The 22215-nt window shown below is 41.3% G+C and overlaps 1 protein-coding gene across 5 annotated transcripts in view; it reads left to right on the top strand.

Annotated features, from left to right (window-relative positions):
* The window catches only part of rap1gds1 (RAP1, GTP-GDP dissociation stimulator 1), a 67010-nt gene that overhangs the window by 12943 nt on the left and 31852 nt on the right, over positions 1-22215 (top strand). For 4 of the 5 annotated variants that reach the window (XM_029674597.2, XM_029674595.2, XM_029674596.2 and 1 more), the window contains 2 exons: positions 13643-13768; positions 17296-17442. In XM_029674597.2, coding sequence (XP_029530457.2) covers positions 13643-13768; positions 17296-17442 — 273 coding nt within the window. The remainder of the gene's footprint in view (positions 1-13642; positions 13769-17295; positions 17443-22215) is intronic. The other variant, XM_029674598.2, reaches the window with a different exon arrangement.

Raw genomic sequence — 22215 nt, 5'->3', positions numbered from 1 at the left:
TGTAGATGAAACACCTACAAATGTAACTTTCTGCACATATAAAGTGAGTTCCAACCTACCATTTGGTGCAATGGTGGGTGAGTGACTTGGCATTTGTAATAAAGCCCAAGGATGCATGATAAACAAAGTCCAGCCTCTGTAAGACAGAAGAGGCTGCATGCATATACAACAAGTATATAATCAATTAGAGAGAAAACAAGCTTCTTTCTAACCATAAGTGGGAAGCAAGCCTGAAGAAAAATAAAACCCCAATTCCAATTTAAGCTTCCTCACAAAATTATCTAAATTTACTTTAAAGGACAACTTGTCATCCAACCATATATCTAGCTATATGTAGGATTACACTTTTTCAATGGATAAGCCACCATATGTGACAATGCTATCCTTCTCTGGCTGAGTGTGAGCTCTGGTAAAGGTCATGTAAAAAAAAACATTCATGATGAGTTTGAGACCATAAAGGGAGGCCTGCCGTGACTGAAAAGCAGTCTGGAGCTCTTCAACAGCATGAACCAGAGACGGAGCACATGAATATATGACTGTATCATCTGCAACTTTGCTGGTTGCTTCCCATTTCCCAAATCATTAATACAATTGAGGACAACACAGGAGCTAAAATGGAACCCTCGGGCACACCTCTATTAATCTCAAAAAAGCTAGATTTGTGATTGTCAGCATTTACACATAGTGTTCTGTCAGAACGATAGTTCCTAAACCAGTTTACTGCCCCTTCACTGAGACCAATGTTACTGAGTCTAGCGAGCAACAATTCATTGTCAACTGAATCAAATGCCTTTGATAAATCAACAAACAGAGCAGCACAATGTTGCTTTTTATCAAGTGCATGATGTAATTTGCCACTGCCATAATAGCTGCAGTTGTGGTGCTGTGCCCCGATCTAAAGCCAGACTGAATCCTGCATGTTCTTTTCAATGGGGAAGTTTTTTTAAACTGAGTTCACTCAGGATTCATAGACTTTGGCCAGGATCGGGAGTTTGGAGATACAGTGCCTTGCTAAAGTATTCGGCCCCCTTGAACTTTGAGCCTTTTGCCACATTTCAGGCTTCAAACATAAAGATATAAAACTGTATTTTTTTGTGAAGAATCAACAAGTGGGACACAATCATGAAGTGGAACGACATTTATTGGATATTTTCAAACTTTTTTAACAAATTAAAAACTGAAAAATTGGGCGTGCAAAATTATTCAGCCCCCTTAAGTTAATACTTTGTAGCGCCACCTTTTGCTGTGATTACAGCTGTAAGTCGCTTGGGGTATGTCTATCAGTTTTGCACATCGAGAGACTGAATTTTTTTCCCATTCCTCCTTGCAAAACAGCTCGAGCTCAGTGAGGTTGGATGGAGAGCATTTGTGAACAGCAGTTTTCAGTTCTTTCCACAGATTCTCGATTGGATTCAGGTCTGGACTTTGACTTGGCCATTCTAACACCTGGATATGTTTATTTTTGCACCATTCCATTGTAGATTTTGCTTTATGTTTTGGATCATTGTCTTGTTGGAAGACAAATCTCCGTCCCAGTCTCAGGTCTTTTGCAGACTCCATCAGGTTTTCTTCCAGAATGGTCCTGTATTTGGCTCCATCCATCTTCCCATCAATTTTAACCATCTTCCCTGTCCCTGCTGAAGAAAAGCAGGACCAAACCATGATGCTGCCACCACCATGTTTGACAGTGGGGATGGTGTGTTCAGGGTGATGAGCTGTGTTGCTTTTACGCCAAACATAACGTTTTGCATTGTTGCCAAAAAGTTCCATTTTGGTTTCATCTGACCAGAGCACCTTCTTCCACATGTTTGGTGTGTCTCCCAGGTGGCTTGTGGCAAACTTTAAACGACACTTTTTATGGATATCTTTAAGAAATGGCTTTCTTCTTGCCACTCTTCCATAAAGGCCAGATTTGTGCAATATACGACTGATTGTTGTCCTATGGACAGAGTGTCACACCTCAGCTGTAGATCTCTGCAGTTCATCCAGAGTGATCATGGGCCTCTTGGCTGCATCTCTGATCAGTCTTCTCCTTGTATGAGCTGAAAGTTTAGAGGGACGGCCAGGTCTTGGTAGATTTGCAGTGGTCTGATACTCCTTCCATTTCAATATTATCGCTTGCACAGTGCTCCTTGGGATGTTTAAAGCTTGAGAAATCTTTTTGTATCCAAATCCGGCTTTAAACTTCTTCACAGCAGTATCTCGGACCTGCCTGGTGTGTTCCTTGTTCTTCATGATGCTCTCTGCGCTTTTAACGGACCTCTGAGACTATCACAGTGCAGGTGCATTTATACGGAGACTTGATTACACACAGGTGGATTGTATTTATCATCATTAGTCATTTAGGTCAACATTGGATCATTCAGAGATCCTCACTGAACTTCTGGAGAGAGTTTGCTGCACTGAAAGTAAAGGGGCTGAATAATTTTGCACGCCCAATTTTTCAGTTTTTGATTTGTTAAAAAAGTTTGAAATATCCAATAAATGTTGTTCCACTTCATGATTGTGTCCCACTTGTTGTTTATTCTTCACAAAAAAATAGTTTTATATCTTTATGTTTGAAGCCTGAAATGTGGCAAAAGGTCGCAAAGTTCAAGGGGGCCGAATACTTTCGCAAGGCACTGTAGATGCTAATAACTACCGTCCTGAGGGATCTCCACCATTTAGTAGTAGGAGGACATAAGCTGACTTCCATTTTTTTATTTAACTAGGAAAGTCGATTAAGAACAAATTCTTATTTACAATGATGACCTACACCGGCCAAACTCGGAATACGGCCAAGTGTGTGCCGCCCTATGGGACTTCCAATCACGGCCGGTTGGGATACAGCCTGGAATCGGTTGTTTGTAGTGACGCCTCTAGCACTGAGATGCAGTGTCTTTGACCACTGCGCCACTTGGGAGCCCCTATGGAATTGGTCAAGGGACTAAAGTTGAAAATGTGAGCCACCAGTTCAGTAATATCTGCTATCTTCAATAGGTAGGGATCCAGGTTGTCTGGACCTGCAGACTTTTTAGTGTCTTGCCTTTAGTGCTTTATAGACCTCAGCATAAGAAATAGGCTCAAAGTTAAAATGGGTCACATAAGAGCCTACATCATAGTTTACTGTAACAGAACTTATGTTAGAGACATGGGCCCCACTATTATAATAAAAAAACCTGAACCAGCAGATATGAAGTGCTTGTTAAAAACCCCATGCAATATCAGCTTATCCTTCACTTCATTAGAATCCATCATTAAATGGTCAGGAAGGCCACAGGATACATTAGAACCTGACACTGATTTGATTATCTTCCAGAACTTGGTAGGGTTGTTTAGGTTCTCTGTGACTGCATTTAGATACAGTACCAGTCAAAAGTTTGGACACACCTACTACTCGTTCAAGGGTTTTTCTTTATTTGGACCATTTTCTACTTCGTAGAATAATAGTGAAGATGTCAAAACTATGAAATAACACATGGAATCATGTAGTAACCAAAAAAAAGTGTAAAATATATTTCTTGAAATAATATGGACTTGGTCTTTTACCAAATAGGGCTATCTTCTGTATACCACCCCTACCTTGTCACAACACATTGATTGGCTCAAACACATTAAGAAGGTAAGAAATTCCACAAATTAACTTTTAACAAGGCACACCTGTTACTTGAAATGCATTCCAGGTAACTACCTCATGAAGCTGGTTGAGAGAATGCCAAGTGTGCAAAGCTGTCATCAAGGCAAAGGGGGACTACTTTGAAGAATGTCAAATATATTTTGATTTGTTTAACACCTACATGGTTACTACATATGTGTTATTTAGTAGTTTGTCTTTACTATTATTCTACAATGTCAAATAGTAAAAATAAAGAAAAACCCTGGAATGAGTAGGTGTGTCCAAACTTTAGACTGGTACTGTAGAACTCTGATTTGGACTTCTTGATCAATCCTGTAATTGTGTTTCTTTGCGCTCTGAAGGAGGCCCAGTCAACAGGAGCATTTGTATGTCTAGCTTGAGCCCAAGATACATTTCTCTTTCTAATTAATCCTGCCAAGTTATCTGAAAACCAGGGATTGTCCCTTCCACTGATTCTAAATGTCTTCCAAGTCTAGGTCCAAAAGGCTTCTACCCCCAAGCCTCCTGAACAGCTAATCAAATGGCTACCCAGACTATTTGTATCACTCCCCTCCTTTAGCTGCTGCTACTCTGTTTATCTATGCATAGTCACTTTAACTCTACCTACATGTACATATTGCCTCGACTAACCGGTGCCCCGCACATTGACTCTGTACCGGTACCCCTGTACACGGCCTCGCAATTGTTATTTACTGCTGCTCTTTAATTGTGTTACCTATTTTCTTTTATTTTTTTTACTTAACACGTATTTTTCTAAACTACATTGTTGGTTAAGGGCTTGTAAGCATTTCACCACAAGGTCTACACCTGTTGTATTCCGCACATGTGACATAACATTTGATTTGAATTTCAACTCCTCCTTTACTCTTCCGATCAGTTCTAAAAAAAACGTGTACCCATCAATAGAGATTTGAAACAGATTTCTTTAGCCAGGTTCTGATGATAACCATTGTCTTATTGGCACATATTCTAATCATGTCTATTTTTGGAAATAGACTGACATTAACATGCAAGAGGCCAAAACCTGCTTTAAAAAAAAAATCATAGTGAGTCGGTAGATTGCATGGTATCTAACCGGTCCAGGGTTTGGTCGCACATTACCAGAGAGCAAAATGTGTTAGGACTTGGCAGAGCCAGCGCGCATTGTCAATGAAACGAGCTGAGTCTTTCGACACAGGGAAAAAGTCATTCAAGAGTTTGCGATTTTGAAAGTGTGCTATCATGTGTGGCCCCACTTGCGTTTGAGAGTGGTACAAATGCAGTTACAGAGCGAGACCAAGTTCCTGGTGGTATTAACATGGTCTCGTCGGAGTGTTTGCAAATTGTAGGGCATAAGGTGACGATAACTCACTCACCCCATTGATCACTCAGCCTATTTAATCCAGGAAGGCATTGCGTAAAGGGCAGGCACAGTAATAGATACGTCATGCTGGTTTCTAGAGGTATTTCAGCACAGGTGACGACCAGTAGACGTGCACAACGACGTAGATTTTACACACGGTGCATCGGGTTTTCCAATCTGTCAACCGCTTCTCCGCTCCTAGCCTTCAGTGCGCACCTGCGCTCGAGTAGCAGGCCTTGCGCTCAGACAGACTCTCCCGACTCTGTTACCAAAAAAGGTGTAGGCTACAGTTACGAGCAGCTCGAGTAAGGGGAAAAAAAGGCTTTCTCAATCAGACATTTGTACAAACACATTTTGTAAAATAGAGACAGATCTAAAAATAGTTATATGCAGCATCCACCCTCACATCAAGTGTTTACTTCTGTAGATATGATCGGGTCATTAAAACAACTCGGATCTCAAGGATCAGACATACAAACGGAAAGACTGATTGGCAGCCATCTTGGATTATGTTGGAGAGACTTCTATTAAAAAACACCCTATGTGTTCTCTTAGACCGGTAACTCTTGATCCACGATATGGCAGAGGATGTAAGCCATAACACATTTGTTTTTTTTCAGCAGTAGAAAATATTTGTTTTTGATAATATCAAAAGCTGTATTGAAGTCAAACAAAACCGCTCCCCCAATCTTCTTAGCAATTTCTTTTAGCCAATCATTGCTTTTGTGTAAGTGCCATACATGTTGAGTCCCCTTCCCTATAAGCATGCTGAAATTCAGTAGTTAATCTGTTTAATGTGAAATAGCATTGTATCTGGTCAAACACAGTTTTGTTCAAAAGTTTACTAAGGCATGGTAGCCGGCTGATTGGTCAGCTGTTTGAACCAATGAAGTGCTTTGCTGTTCTTCGGTAGCATAATTAATTTAGCTTCCTTCCAGGCCTGAGAGCACACACTTTCCTGTAGGTTTAGATTGAAACAATGGCAAATAGGAGTGGTTAACTTTCAACAAGAAGTTACATTTCAAATGATCAATTGATTCAACAGATGCAGCAACCTCAAGTAGATTTGGAAAATATCAGGGAGTGGGTTTGCAGAAACAAATTTGTTTTAAACACCCAAGAAAACCAAAGTAAAGTTGGTCTGATCCACCAGGAAAAGGCCAACACTGCATGGGATACAAGGAAGTATGGGAGGGGTACAAATTGAGGACGTGGCAGAAACCAAACTACTCGGAGTGCAGCTAGACACCTGCTTATCATGGTAATCTCTAATAACTAATTATGTGTGTGTGTGTATATATATATATATATATGAAAAAACAACTGCATGCATGATCAGAGAGATGGCTAAATATTCACCAGGAAAGATTAAGCAAATAACCATTAATTGAGAGTCAGGTGAACTACTGTTCTGTGTTCTGGGGAAATGCATCAGCAAGTGAAATTAGGAGGCTGCAGATTGCACAGAACAAAGCAGCAAGGATTGTTAAGGTGGAGATATGATTTATTTTTGTTGTAGTCATGCTCAATGCTCTTGGTTTGTTATCAATCAACAAGATAATAAAAAAAAACAGACATGCTCATTTTATGTCATAATATACACCATTTGAAACGGCCAAACTCTATTCGCAACAGTATTCAGTTGGTAAGAAACATTCAGTAAATAATAGGAATAGATTGTCCACCATCTGTGTTATCCAGACAGAACAGAGAAATAGGCAAAATAACATTTTGATTTAGAGCAATAAAGAAATGTAATAATTTATCTGAGCAAACCAGAAACCTTTTCAATATATAAATTCAAACAATACATAGGAAAGTTGTGCTGGAGTATTTATCTGGTCAATATGTCTGTTTGTAACAGTGTGTTATGTGATCGTATTATAAATTGTATTTGAATGTTTAAGGACTCTTGGAAGATTAGTCCAAATGGGGACTAAAAGAGATCCTAATAAAATCAAATCAATCATCAGGTGAATGGAACTGTTTTGTTTTTTTGATTGCAGTTTACTTGCTGTTAGCGATATCTCTGAAAATGATCCGTTATGCATTTAAACTTTAGATCACCAGTTACTTTGTGTGCTAAAAATGATCACGATGTTTGCAATGAGAAGTAATATTACTTCTCATTGCAAACATCGTGATCATTTTTAGCACACAAAGTATTTCGATTGGGAAATGCATAGCCTGTTTAGAAAAATAAATAATGTATTCTTATGATTAGGGCTAATGTCAGAGTGCAGGAAATGAAAGACACTGTCTTCTCCTGCACAGGTCTCAGTGTATTGTACAGTTCAATGTCTTCTAGCTGGACTGACTCAAGACACGGGCTGCTGTACAACTGTCGTGCTGTTGGACTATGGTCCTGAAAAGAAGCATCATGTTAATAACACTTTTGATGATCTAGAAATTCAACTCTGGACCTTGAAGACATTTCCACTGCTTTTTTTCATTGTTCCCCTCTAATCAGACTGATTTGGACCTGGAAGACCAGGTGCGTGCCATTAATGATCAGGTAGAACAGAAAACCAGCGGGTGTAAGGGGGGCGTTACTGGCGGCAGAGAAGTCAGACGCAGGAGAGCAAAAAACTGTTTCCAAACGGTGCAGTTTAATAACAGAAAAACCCACTGGAAAACAGAACAATCAAATAATGGGTAAATAACCTGACGCACACCAGGACAGACGTGAACAAACACTTACAATAAACAATCACCGACAAGGACATGAGGGGGCGGAGAGGGACCAACTTCGGCGGAAGTCGTGACAGCGGGCTCCGAATGTCGTAGTGTAAGAGTTGAATACCAGTGAACTAGAAGATCCTTACCTCACGTGTTGAATCATGATCTCATCTCATTATGAGAATTAATTCTAAAAGAGCCAGTACATTTGGTTGCCACAATGATTAATTAATTTAGCTATGCTTCTACTCCTTTTATCTACAAATACACATTTTAGACTTTCTGAAAATAAGAACTCTCTCTCTGTACCTTTTTACAATGAGAATGCAGAGATGGAAACTCGAGTCTGAGACTCGGAATCGAGTCGCACTTAAGTCGCAAAGAATGCTGGGTTTTGATCAAACAATCTGCTTTTTATTCTGGTGATTGTTTTCAAATGAAAAGATGGACCTATCTTGTTTAAGTTCACATTGAAAGCGATTTTCAACCTAAAAATGTATCAAAGGCACCCAAGAAAATCCCTGGATAGTGTGATGGTGTTAGGTTACCATACTGTGTAAGCAGTGTTGGTAGCGTTATGATCTAATGGATGTTCAGTCATTGCATTCATAGCTCTATGAATTTGAGAGTGGTTACATTTCTGAAGCCCCTTCCCTCAGCCTATCTACTGAAACAAGGGCATGGAAATGCTTTGTTTAAACTTCCGATTACAGCTTTAAATTGTTGCTTCAAAGGTTTTGTATAATTTCAGTCAGTAGTTTTGAAAGTAGTGCTCACAAGCCAAAACGAGTCCCTGGAGTTTTTTACATTTATTTTTTGGCAGTTTGTATGTACAATATTTAAGTACTTAGGATCCCGGACTGCATCTTTAATTGAGACTGCACGACACCACCTTTCTCTAGGGTCCTTCTCTAGGGTCCATTCAGAGTGGTATGAGGGGGAAGTTTCACCGAGACACTGCTCATGGGTAATTTGGGGATTTTGGCCATTTATTGACTCCCCCAGGGTTAGATGAACTCATGGATACCACTGTGTCCAGAATGTAATGAAGAGGCAGTTGCACAAGCCAATGCTAATTAGCATTAGGGTGATGACTGGAAGTCTATTGTATCGGCTAGCGTGCAGAAGATACCCAGTGACTTCCAGTCATTGCGCTAACGCTAGTTAGTGTCCCGAACCGGCTCGTAGCCTGTTTAAAAATAATAATAATAATAAAAAATTAAAAAAATGGAGATGACGTGTAGATCAAGGAATAACAAATATATTTATTAACTAAAGTAAACTATAAACAAGTAACAATGGTGTAAGTGAGTGGTTGTGTACATTGATGTGATATTGAGGAGCCAAAGCAAGCAAACAAAAACAGCTACAAAATGCCACAACCGAAATCCAACAGTGTGTCTGGTGTGGAGACTCATCAATGAATGGGGGAAAAGGTGCATTTATCACCAGGACATACCCGGGCCCAGTTGTGTCCCATTTCACTGACAACCCTCCCGGCTCCGCCCACCGACATCCTAATAAGGAAAACGAGAGCAAAGCGAGAATTCGGCAGACCGAGTGAGAGGGTCGACACACACACCCCCATAAAACCGGGGACCACCAATGACCCTGGAACGCCACACCAACCAAACAAACAAAATACTGCTCCAGCCAACCTCGTCCTCACTAGACCTCAGCAACCTTTGCACAAAGCAACATTTACAAGGAAAGAAGACAACGAGGGAACAGACAGGAGTGACAGAACAGGACAGCAAAATAAACAGTCGCCACGTGACTCTTCTAATGTGGGGTCAGCCCGTGGCTCCTTGATTAGATCAGGGCACAGAATAACAAGGAAAGTATTGACAGATTTCTTTGTAACATCGTCATTAGCCGGTGTAGCGACCAGGTCACCACAGCTCATGGAATGCATCACCGCACTGAACACCTCTGGGAAACTGTGCACTCATCGGGAATCCCTACAAGTGACGGTTTAGAGGAAACCACTAGAGATGAACATGACAGGCCATACACGCTCACCAGCCAAGTTATTCACAAGGATAACATCGATACCCTCAATAGGCAACGAAGGACGCATCCCTACAACATCCTCGCCTTTCACCAGTTCAGAATTCAATGGAACTGACAGTGTTCAAAACAATTCCTATAATTAAGACACTATCCAGAATCAGTCCTAGCAGAGAAGGGTAACAGACTCAAGAGGCACCTGTTTCACTCAGGATCTTCACTGGCATGTTACTTCTTAACAGAGACACAAAACCCTCCGTAACGAAAGGTAAACAATCTGGGTCCGTTGGGACTTTCACATGCCCCTGGACATGAAACAGAGTGACAGGACTGAACAGATGTGGGACAGGCACTGCTAACGCTGTAGGTTTAGGTTTAATGTTAGCGCAAGTACTGAATTTACCCTTAGCCCTGAGAACAGGACATTCGTTTTTCCAATGACCTGAACCATGACAGTAGTTACACTCTTGACAAAAGTCAGCTTTCCCATGGGAGCCAGGCTCAATCTTAGATGAAACTCCGCCCGTAAACCAGTGGGCGAGGACCAAATCTTGACAAACGTCCCCACTCACTCCGAATATGGGGCTCTGCAAAGACACTTTTTCTGAGTCAAAACATACTCCGCCGCCAAAAACCGCAGCTTCAGAGACAATCTTCACTTTTCGTTCATGTACGTGGCTATACGATTAGGGATTGTATCCTTAAATTGCTCTAGCATAATCAGATCACACAGCTCATGGAAAGTCATAACCGCAGAAGCGGTACACCAGCAATTAAACTGAAGATAGACTCATGTTGAGTTTGCGTGAGTTATCGTGAGTTAGCCTTTTTTTAAGTGCTAAATCGTTGGCGGTAAGCATCAGGAACCAATTCGTAAATCTGTAACAGCCATTTGAACCTTAGCAGAGAGCTGACACTGTCAGCTACACTAAGAGCTGAATATGCTTCCTGCGCTTTACCATTCAACACTGCTATCAGAATCAGGCCAACTCCTAGCGTCAGCAACACACTCAAGCAATGAAAAGAATGTTTCAGGGTCCTTCTCATTACATTTTGGCAACAGATGTGTCTGGGACTTGATCGAGAGAGGAGCGACCCCTACAGTAGGAAAATCAGGGTCCCTTTCCCAGAGCAAACTCCAGAGCGCTTTCCTTCTCTAACCAACTCTAGCCACCCTTGTTGCAGCTTGATTTTTGCACTCTCCAAATTCTGTTTAAATTCCAATTGCTTTCCATACTTAACGCGATCATGCTCGGGTTTAGCTTGTTCTAACGCCCACTCCCGAACACACTCATGCTCGGGTTTAGCTTGTTCTAACGCCCACTCCCGAACACACTCATGCTCCAGTTTAGCTTGTTCTAACGCCCACTCCCGAACACACTCATGCTCCAGTTTAGCTTGTTCTAACGCCCACTCCCGAACACACTCATGCTCCAGTTTAGCTTGTTCTAACGCCCACTCCCGAACACACTCATGCTCCAGTTTAGCTTGTTCTAACGCCCACTCCCTCGAACACACTCATGCTCGGTTTAGCTTGTTCTAACGCCCACTCCCGAACACACTCATGCTCCAGTTTAGCTTGTTCTAACGCCCACTCCCGAACACACTCATGCTCCAGTTTAGCTTGTTCTAACGCCCACTCCCGAACACACTCATGCTCCAGTTTAGCTTGTTCTAACGCCCACTCCCGAACACACTCATGCTCCAGTTTAGCTTGTTCTAACGCCCACTCCCGAACACACTCATGCTCCAGTTTAGCTTGTTCTAACGCCCACTCCCGAACACACTCATGCTCCAGTTTAGCTTGTTCTAACGCCCACTCCCGAACACACTCATGCTCCAGTTTAGCTTGTTCTAACGCCCACTCCCGAACACACTCATGCTCCAGTTTAGCTTGTTCTAACGCCCACTCCCGAACACACTCATGCTCCAGTTTAGCTTGTTCTAACGCCCACTCCCGAACACACTCATGCTCCAGTTTAGCTTGTTCTAACGCCCACTCCCGAACACACTCATGCTCCAGTTTAGCTTGTTCTAACGCCCACTCCCGAACACACTCATGTCCAGTTTAGCTTGTTCTAACGCCCACTCCCGAACACACTCATGCTCCAGTTTAGCTTGTTCTAACGCCCACTCCCGAACACACTCATGCTCCAGTTTAGCTTGCTCATGCGCTATTTGTAACAGAAGCAGTTATTTCTGTTGTTCAAAAGACGGACTACTAGGGATAACTGACAGAGACCATTAGCCCGAGTAAGATCGGAGCGGCCATTAACTTCGAGTATACCACACCATCAGATTGGCATTCAATATCAACCTAACAGAATTTAAGATGTTTATCACTAATTTCAACCTGGTCATGATCAGCGATCTTCACCACCTATTCTTTAGTACATCATTCTAACAGTTCTTCTGATGGAACCTGTATGAACTAGTGTGTACATTAGACATCAGTCACTACTAAAAATAATCTCACTCTTCCCCTCTGCTGAACACACCAAACCACAACAAGAGAAGCACCAATCACACTGGGCACCACAGGAGAGAGATCAGATATTTTAGGAATTTCCCCAAATCCTATAATAACTCCACCCTAGTCTTCGTGCAGATTCGCAGTGGGTAATTATGCACTGTAGCCTGTTTGCATGGAAAATCCCACTGGCATGGAAAAACACCCCAGCTCACTGGCGGATTCCCCTCAAGCCAAGGATGTGCCCGCGAGACCACTGCTCAGTCCACAGACAAAAATAACAAACAAAAAAACATGCCCAACGTATTCCAAAGTGGAACACGTCGCTAAGCCTAACAGGGGAAAAGACAGGCTATAGCTCCGGGTAGCAAATGGCACTACCCTACCCAAATCTCCCACTGAGGTACACAGCAGATTGTACTCACTTCAGACCGCTGTCCCAACAGCAAGTAGAGAAAGGGTTTCCAATCTGGGCAGGGACCTGGAAACTAACCAGTGTTATTCTATCCCACGCAGTACACAACCATCTATTCACCGCAGTGGTAAGTTTACCAAAAAAAACAAGAAGGCAACCAACACTGGGCCTACCAAACAGCGCAAAAAAACAAACAAATAAAAAGCTGTCACAAAATATATACAAAGTCCTCAAACACTAATTCCACATTTTCTCCCAAACAAAGTACTCATACCAGTTAGCTTAACACTAGTATTGGGCCTACTGGCATACTTTTCCATGGAACACGTTTGATGACGTCACCGGACAACCAAAAACACTGATACGTCTAAGGCACTATACCGCACACCTATAAGACTATGCAGTGAATACCAAACCAAAGCGCATACCAAATAGCATTAACCCATCATAAATAATATCCACCAAAATGTCTAGGAACCAACTTTATAATCCCAGATGAGCCCCCACTTGTCACAAACAGCCTCCTAAAAAAGGAGACAACGTGGAGCTCAAGGAATAACAAAATATATTTATCAACTAAAGTAACCTATAAACAAGTAACAATGGTGTGAGTGGTTGCATACTTTGATGTGATAATGAGGGGCCAAAACAGACACAAAATGCCACACCCAAAATCCAACAGTGTGTCTGCATGGCGAGAGCCTCCTTAATGAATGGGAAGGTGTATTTATCCCCAGGACATACCCGAACCCAGGTGTGTCCCATTTTGCTGACGACCCTCCCAGCTCTGCCCACCGACATCCCAATAAGGAAAACAAGGGCAAAGAGAAAGAATTCGGCAGACAGAGTGGGAGGGTCGTCACATTAGCAATTGCACTAGCGCTAGTTAGCAGCTTCCTTCAAACTGCACACAGAGCCATAAAAATGCTATCCACAAGTTCATCTGACTCTGGGAAAGTAGTAGATAAAGGGTCTCATTGCCAAAATCCTGAAGTATCCCTTTAAGATTAGGATTGTGGGGAAGGGAAGCAGATCCTAGATCTGTACCTAGGGGAAACTTCACTCTCAAGCATAACTGCTATTCCTGCCTGTGCTTCGTCTCCATTCCAGAGTTCATGCGTAGCCCCTGTGTGGAGGCGGGCCTCATCCCCCCCCTGGTGCAGCTGCTCCACTCCAAGGACCATGAGGTGCTGCTGCAGACAGGCCGTGCCCTAGGCAACATCTGCTACGACAGCCGTAAGTACACCCTGTCATAGGTTTCCCTGACATGTTTCTCACCGGGTGGAAAAGTACCCGGGATCGGTGTCAATGGGTCCACCATCAACATTTTCAAATAGATTTAAAAAAAAAATGTTATATGGGGAAGTCACTTTATTAGGAGGGGGGGCCATCTTGCCTAAGTGTAATTGTAGAGGAAGTATTGAAGTGCCTTTATTTGACAACTGTCCCCCCTCTGCTCTCCCTGAGGAGGTGCCTTACATCTGGGGGAATACTGGTGTCAGCAGAATCTGAACCGGCTATTAGCAATATCTGCTCTTTTGTATGGCATTGATATGTTGAAAATCGGTTTAGTCTTAGGTCATCGTAATGGGATATAGACTAGCCTGTTTCACAAGTGGGAAATACTCTGGGTATGATTTGGAATACTCTGGCAATAAAGGGACAAAAGTATCTGAAAATACAGGCTCTCTACTGTGGGATGACTATGATATTCCATGATTCTACCCGAAAGTCAATGTGAAATCCATAATTTTTCATCTGAGTAGCAAAAGCTTCGCTAAGCAGCTCTAATATAACACTATTCAGGAATTCTGTTCTGTCCATTTTAATAGGCGCCAGGGTGACTGCCAATCCCCTGTCAGTCTGGGGAACTAGTCAGCCCTGAGTTCCTGCTGAGAGCAGCACTTCTTTCCCCAGACGGACACCCTCACCTTCAAAGTCTGTCACACAAAGATAAATCTGCTTACAATCACTTCCCCCAATGCCTCTAGAACGGGTGTCGAACATACAGATCCGGCCCGTAAGGGTCTTGTTCAGTCTGGTTTGAGTAAAACACATTTTTTGGGTTACGGGAAATGTAGAAATTAGACGATCTACATTCATATAGTTTTTTGACTGTGTCCAGCTTGTTAAATAATCACCAAAATGAAAGCTAGACAGTCAGGGAGCATCAAATTCAAATAACTATGGATAGAGGATTTTCTTTTTTTTTATCTTGACGGCGAGGAAATATAACCAAATTTCAGTTGGACCCTCCAGACATCTTTGGAGACCAAATGCGGCTCCCGCTTCAAAAAAGTAACTAGAATAAAGATTTAGGGGAATTAATCAAGAGTTGTCGTGAATACATTTAAGGGGAAAATGTGTTGCATAGAGGCCTTAATGGCAGCTATTGTTTCTGGTGCATTGTTCTTCCCATCACCGAAAGGTGAGACGTCTATGGTTTGATAGGGTCATAAAGAGTGTAAGAGCATAGTGGCAGAAACGTGTGTTTCAGTCGGAGCTGCAGCTGTTTTCAACTCGTAACGGGGGCACCACTGAAGAAATCAGCTTAGAAGGAGTCTGTAGTTGTTCGGTACTGGCCCTTTTTCAAAATGTAATTACCACAAGACAAACTGACCGTTTCAACTGCCAATCGTTGTGCATTCAAACAACTTTCAGACCGAGCAGCAGAAAAACAGTGCCAGCATTTTGTCCATAAATGGCAACCAGATTCCATGCAATTTGTTTAGTCCCTCTCCCTTGCTTTCTCTGCTTCGTTTCTCCTACAACTCTCTCTCTCCCCCTCCCTGCCCATCTCTCTTTCGCTCTCTCACCTCTTTTCTTTTCCTGACTAATCATCTACCACTTCCTCTGCAAGCTATGCAGCTGCGCGTTCCAGACATTCTTATTTTGTCCGCCATCATTAAGTACAGACTGTATAATGTGTCAATATGTTCCTGTGTTAAAACAACTAATGAAGACAATAATATACTGACAAGACCCATACTGTAACACTTCCTCTGCTAGCTACGTCCCAGACATCCCCATTTCGTCTGCCATCATCAAGCACACACTTTATTATGTGTCTATGTTCCCGTGTGAGCTAACACAATTCAGATATACTTATAATTTTTTTTTTTTGCCTTTTATGTCTAACATTAGCATACTGTCACATGATGGTGCTACCATGAGAGCACATGGCCTCCCTATGTCTATGGTCTATCCTGCTACATTATATCTTGGCACATCAAGCAATCCTGGTCTATAGTACATGTGGTGTCTGCAGGCAAAGGTGATGTCCTTAAAGTTTAACCCCTAACCTCGGGCGCACCAACTAATCCACTTTTTTAATTTTTTTTTTTTTTTACCTATCTAACGTTGTTGACATTATTTTTAACCCTTTATAGTGAGGTTAATTTGATGTTCTATAAATATGACATAGGCTAATTGTGTCCAAAATCATGTAACAAAATAATACTATACTAAACAAAAATCCAAACCCTACATGTAAAGTGTTGGTCCCATGTTTCGTTTTAGAGAATTTGACAGTACGTCTAACCGGCCTCACAACCGCAGACCACGTGAAACCACACCAGCCCAAGACCTCCACATCCAGCTTCTTCACCTGCGGGATCGTCTGAGGGGGGGATGGGGCGGGCAGTGCTAAGGAGTATTTCTGATTAGGTAGGCCAGGCTGCCAAGTGGGTAGGTATATGCCCTCCCAAGCCTACCCAAGGCTGCACCCCTGCCCAGTCATGTAAAATCCATAGATTAGGGCCTAATGAGTTGACTGACTCAATTGACTGATTTCCTTATATGAACTGTAACTCAGTAAAATCTTTGAAATTGTTGCATTTTTGTTTTTGTTTAGCATATATTTTCATGGCAGTAGTAGATTGCTATGTTGAGCAGTGTCCTAAAAGGGTACTGTAGTAATACGGTGCTAATTAAGGCCACTCAATGAGGCGTCTGCTAAAAATGATTTCATAAAAACAGACTGGAGTCACTGAGTGTGACAACTTCAATTCCCATGGTCCCTAGGCTGTCTGGTCTTCAGTTCCCAAGATGCAGGATTATTTTTATTGTACAAAGCGAACAGATTTATTCTCTATTCAATCCAGGTGGGATTCAGTCACTCTACCACCATACGTTTGCTGTTCACAGTCATGCTCATATGCATAACCTGTCTCCATTACTTCTGTAGTACGGTTGTGTCTTCCACTCATATCCACACTGTATTAGAATTTGACCATGATTCTGAAATCTGGAAGAATCTACCTGTGATGAAAAATCAATGAGCATTCAAAGTCATTTGGATTTATTTTTTAACTAATTGGCTTCATCAGCACTGTCACTAAATTTGTCTGTACTTCAGACTGATCGCCACAAGCGCACCAATACATTTTGAGGTTTGGGGTGGGGATGACCAAAACAAACGGCAAAGCGCACAATATGTAATTTCGTGTCTCTGAGCTATGTGCAACAGGTATTAGCTTGGGTTATGTGTGATTTAATTTCTAGTTAGCTGCCTCAAGTAATTTTTTGTTTTGCCTTTCCTTTTTCACGTTATGATTAATTATTAAAATAATTATTTATGGCCGTATTTCTATAGCATGTGTTATTTACTTATGTGATTTTGTGTATTTTTTTATTTTATTTTTACTGCTTGCTTAACTTTCTCTCCCTTTTTTTTTATATAGTTTTTTTTTCTCCCCAGGTTGGTTGTTGTGATTGTGATTTTTCTTCTTTTTTGATTTCCCCCTGACCTCTTTGTTTTGCAGATGAGGGCAGGAGTGCAGTTGACCTGGCGGGAGGGGCTCAGATAGTAGCTGGACACATAAAGTCACTGTCCCAAAATACTGACCCGGACAATGGGAAGCTCTTGACTGTCTTTTGTGGCATGCTGATGAACTATAGCAATGATAATGGTAATGACCAACTCCCCCCGGGTGAACTACATTAACCAAACTAAACAGAGTAAACCTTTTTTAAGAATGAATCTACTTTGGCAGTGTCGGTGACTGTTCTAGATGTTATGTTGACCGCTTTTATCCAGTCTTAAAGTGATAGTTCACTTTAATATGAACGTTTGTGTGATTTTTATTTTTTAAATTCAGACATTTACGTAGTCTATTGGTGAGATGAGTCCACGTCCCAGGCCATCTGTTGGGTTGATTCAGCTATATGCCTCAAATCCAAATCAGTTGGTAACATGTGCACAGTCTAATTTCAAACTATTAGACTGCCTATATTTTCATTTAACTGGATCTTCTCATTAGATGGGATGGATTCATATCGACTGCTATTGAGGTCTGAAAATGTCTGACAAATTTTGATTTTGAAGTGAACTGTCTTTCAAAGTCTGTTCTTAAAGGCCCAGTTAGTTCTTAAAGGCCCAGTCAAAAATGATATTTTGCTGTGTTTTTAAATACTTTTCCACACTGAGGTTGGAATAGTACGGGCAAATAGGGAAAAATATGCTAATGCCCTTTTAGTGTAACAGCTGTTTTGGTGGGTTGGAGTTTTGGCCTGCCTGGTGACATTACCAGGCGGTAAATTAGTTAATAGGTCATTATCAATAAAACATTACAATATGGTGCAGAGCGTTCGATTTGGCTGCCGAGGGGCAAGGATACTCCCAGCTCCACTAAAACCATTGACAACTATGTGCCGTTTTGTTAAATCAATGTTAACTATTTGTTAGTAATCTCCTCTTGAAGAGCATAGTCAGAACTACAAATTTCAAATTATATTTCATGCTAAACAATTGTGCACATTTTTTGCTATATCATCAGAGATGTACAGCAAGTAACTGCATGCTTTTTATGATCAGTAAACATCAGTTGATCATATATTTTCTAATTATGTGTGCGTAATCTATCCATTTGGCATGTAGCTAGCTAGCTAAGCAAACAATGTGTCATTTCAATAGCCTCATCAGAGATTAGGCTTTTGGAAAGCGCTTGACATCGGCCAGTCCTCGTACTGGTAAAGTTATTAGTCGGACTACTGTCATCACCACTATAGATGGCAAGCAAATCAAACTATTTGGATATAGTAATCTAGTTTATCCACTGAAAGTTAGCTCGTTAACTAGCCATATTGACATGATCTGTTATTAGCTAGCTAGCCAATTTGACGTGGTCCATCAATCAATGTATCCTATCGTGTCTGTCAGCAGCAATCGTAATTAAACACTCTTAAAAACAATGTTGAAAAGGGGATCGTGTTAACTAACTTCGCTCGGTAAGCCAACGTTGGGTGTAGAAAAAAATACATTAGGTCTAGTTAACACTGTTTAGCCAACTGTAGTAAGTTTCTATCGGTAGCTTGCCAAATTAACATCATTAGATGACAGTTAATCGGCAAATGCGCCCCTCTGCTCTTTGACTGACAGACAGCCCACAAAGCATGGGAAATGAACCTAGACCACTCGTACTTGTCACGTCTAGTTTTATTTTATATCACTGAAATATCCAATTAATGGTGGTCAATATTTAGAGTTATTGTGTAGCTACCCTTGGGGTGGCAGTAGCCTAGTGGTGTTGGGCCAGCTACCGAAAGGTTGCTAGATCGAATCCCTGAGCTGACAAGGAAAAAATCTGTCTTTCTCCCCCTGAACTAGACCGTTTACTGTTTTGCATGGAATAATCGGACATGTGTAGTTCTGACTATGTTCTTCAATAGGTGATGATATTAGAACCAAATAGTTAACATTTATTTAACATCGTTTTAAACGGCACATAGTTGTCAATGGTTTTTGTGGAGCTGAGGATCTTCTTGCCCCCCCTCCCCATCATGCAAATTGAACCATTCTGCAACTTGTTGTGAAGTCTTATTGATATAGACCAACAAGAAAGAGTTCCAAACCTCTCTGCTAATAACAGCTAGTTTTCAGTTTTCCCCTCCCCACTCAGACCACTCCCAGTCTTAGCAAAATTCTTGCTTGAGAAATTTCTCATTGTTAAAACTTCTTTGGGATAGGGGGCAGCATTTTCACTTTTGGATGAATAGCGTGCCCAGAGTAAACTGCCTCCTACTCAGTCCCAGATGCTAATATATGCATATTATTATTAGTATTGGATAGACAACACTCTGAAGTTTCTAAAACAGTTTGAATGATGTCTGTGAGTATAACAGAACTCCTATGGCAGGAAAAAACCTGAGAAAAAATCCAAACAGGAAGTGGGTAATCTGAGGTTTGTAGTTTTTGAACTCAGCCCCTATAGAATTCACAGTGGGATATGGGTTATGTTGCACTTCCTAAGGCTTCCACTAGATGTCAACCGTCTTTAGAATGTTGTTTCAGGCTTCTCCTGTGAAGGGGGGCCGGATGGGAGCTGTTTGACTAAGGGGTCTGCCAGCAGCCTTGTTCTGTCGCACGCATTTCACATGAGAGGTATCTCTCGTTCCATTGCTTTTCTACAGACAATGGAATTCTCCGGTTGGAACATTATTGAACATTTATGATAAAAACACCCTAAAGATTGATTCTATACTTAGTTTGACAAGTTTCTTCGACCTGTAATATAACTTTTTGAACTTTTCATCCAACTGGACCTGAACGCGCTTTTGGATTTGTTTACCAAACGCCCTAACAAAAGAAGCTATTTGGACATAACTGGACATAAATTATGGACATTATCGAACAAAACAAGCATTTATTGTGGAACTGCGATTCCTGGGAGTGCATTCTGATGAAGATCATCAAAGGTAAGTGAGTATTTATAATGCTATTTATGACTGATGTTGACTGCGCAACATGGCGGATATTTCTTTTGGCTGGTTTGGGCTCGGAGTGCCGTACTCAGATTATGCTTTTTCCGTAAAGTTTTTTTGAAATATGACACAGCGGTTGCATTAAGGAGAAGTTTATCTACATGTCCATGTATAACACATGTATTTTCATCAACATTTATATTATTATAGTATTTCTGTGAATTCATGTGGCTCTGCAATATCACTGCATGTTTTGGAACTGCATGTTTTACTGAACATAACATACCAATGTAAAATAAGATCTTTGGATATAAATATGAACTTTACCGAACAAAACATACATGTATTGTGTAACATGAAGTCCTATGAGTGTTATCTGATGAAGATCATCAAAGGTTAGGGATTAATTTTATCTCTATTTATGCTTTTTGTGACTCCTCTTTTTGGCTGGAAAAATGGCTGGGTTTTTCTGTGAGTTGGTGGTGACCTAACATAATCGTTTGTGGAGCTTTTGCTGTAAAGCATTTTTTAAATCAGACACTGTGGCTGGATTAACAAGGATTTTATCTTTAAAATGGTGCCTAATACTTGTATGTTTGAGAAATGTGATGTATGAGATTTCTGTTGATTTGTATTTGGCGCACTTCAATTTCATTGGCTGTTGGCAGCGGAACCCCAGTCCTAGACAGGTTTTGAACATTTAATTGAAAACAATCACAGTAAGGTATTTAATGGTCAGTCACCCAGAAGTGATTTGATATTGAGATACAAACAGTTGCATTGGACCTTTAAGTCATTGTCACTCTAGCCTATACGTTAGCCAGTGTTCAAGTTTATGCTACTCAGACTTCACTCACTATGGTGCCAGGAGGTCGCGGTGCAAGAGCATATGTGTCCCTTGGAGAGGGGTCTGTCCATTGCTTTCTGTTGTGTCCTGCTTGAGCTCTTAGTCATTTTCCTCTTAAAGTAGTGACGGCTTGTCTTGTAGTTGGGGGTGTCCCTCCTTAGCTTATGCTGTAGCCATTTCCCTGTCCCCCTTACAAGTCACTCTCTGGTTTGTAATTAGATTGCCTATTCTCCCACAACCTTCCTTGCATAGCCTTTATAGTCTATCCAGGTGCGAGGTCCCGAGTAATCAATAATGTTCACTTCTGCTGTCAACCTTCAAAAACCTTTTTCTAGTTTAATTAGCCTTCTTCCCAAATGGCACCCTGTTTTTCTTTTCACCAGAGAATAGGGCACCATTTGGGATCAAATCAAATTGTATAAGTCACATGCGCCGAATACAACCGGTGAATACAATGAAATGCTTACTTATGAGCCCCTAACCAACAATGCAGTTTCAAAAAAATACAGATAAAAGATAAAGGTAACAAGTAATTAAAGAGCAGCAGTAAAATAACAATAGCGAGACTATATACAGGGAGGGTACCGATACTGTGATGGGGTTTTTTTCCTCCTGCTCCGTGGCACATTGCGAGCTTAGTTGAGGTAGTATGTACATGTAATCCTCCTTTCCCCCTCCCCCCCAGGTCCTCGCATCTCTGCAGTAGATTTATTAAAGTAACTATGCATAGATAGATTCACTATTCACATGAACACATGGTTTAGCACCCTTTTAACTGTGGTAGCTAAGTAACTAGTCTTGTCATAATGATGTAACATTTTATTTTGCAAGTTACTGTACACGTACAACCCTAACATCTTTAAAGTTAGTAGAAAATGTAACTGGAACCCAGTGCAGAAAGTTGAGGCTCTGTCATAACCCCTCACATGGTCTCTCCTATCATTGGACGCTACACAAATTAATCTTCTCCCTTTCCCCCTCTGATGACCAGGTGTGGTCTTGGTTGGACTGTTGGTTCACCAGGAGTGTATTCACTAGGAAGCAAATGGGCAGAAACCGAGTGAGATCTCTCTGAATTTGTCCAATTAGAAACCCGTTTTCATTGCAAAACACTCTCTGTTGCAAAATGTTTTGC

Source organism: Oncorhynchus nerka, linkage group LG12 (genome assembly GCF_034236695.1).
Source record: "Oncorhynchus nerka isolate Pitt River linkage group LG12, Oner_Uvic_2.0, whole genome shotgun sequence".
Classification (NCBI taxonomy): Eukaryota; Metazoa; Chordata; class Actinopteri; order Salmoniformes; family Salmonidae; genus Oncorhynchus; species Oncorhynchus nerka.
Note: the sequence above shows the minus strand (reverse complement) of the source record. Positions and strands in the feature narration are given on the sequence as shown.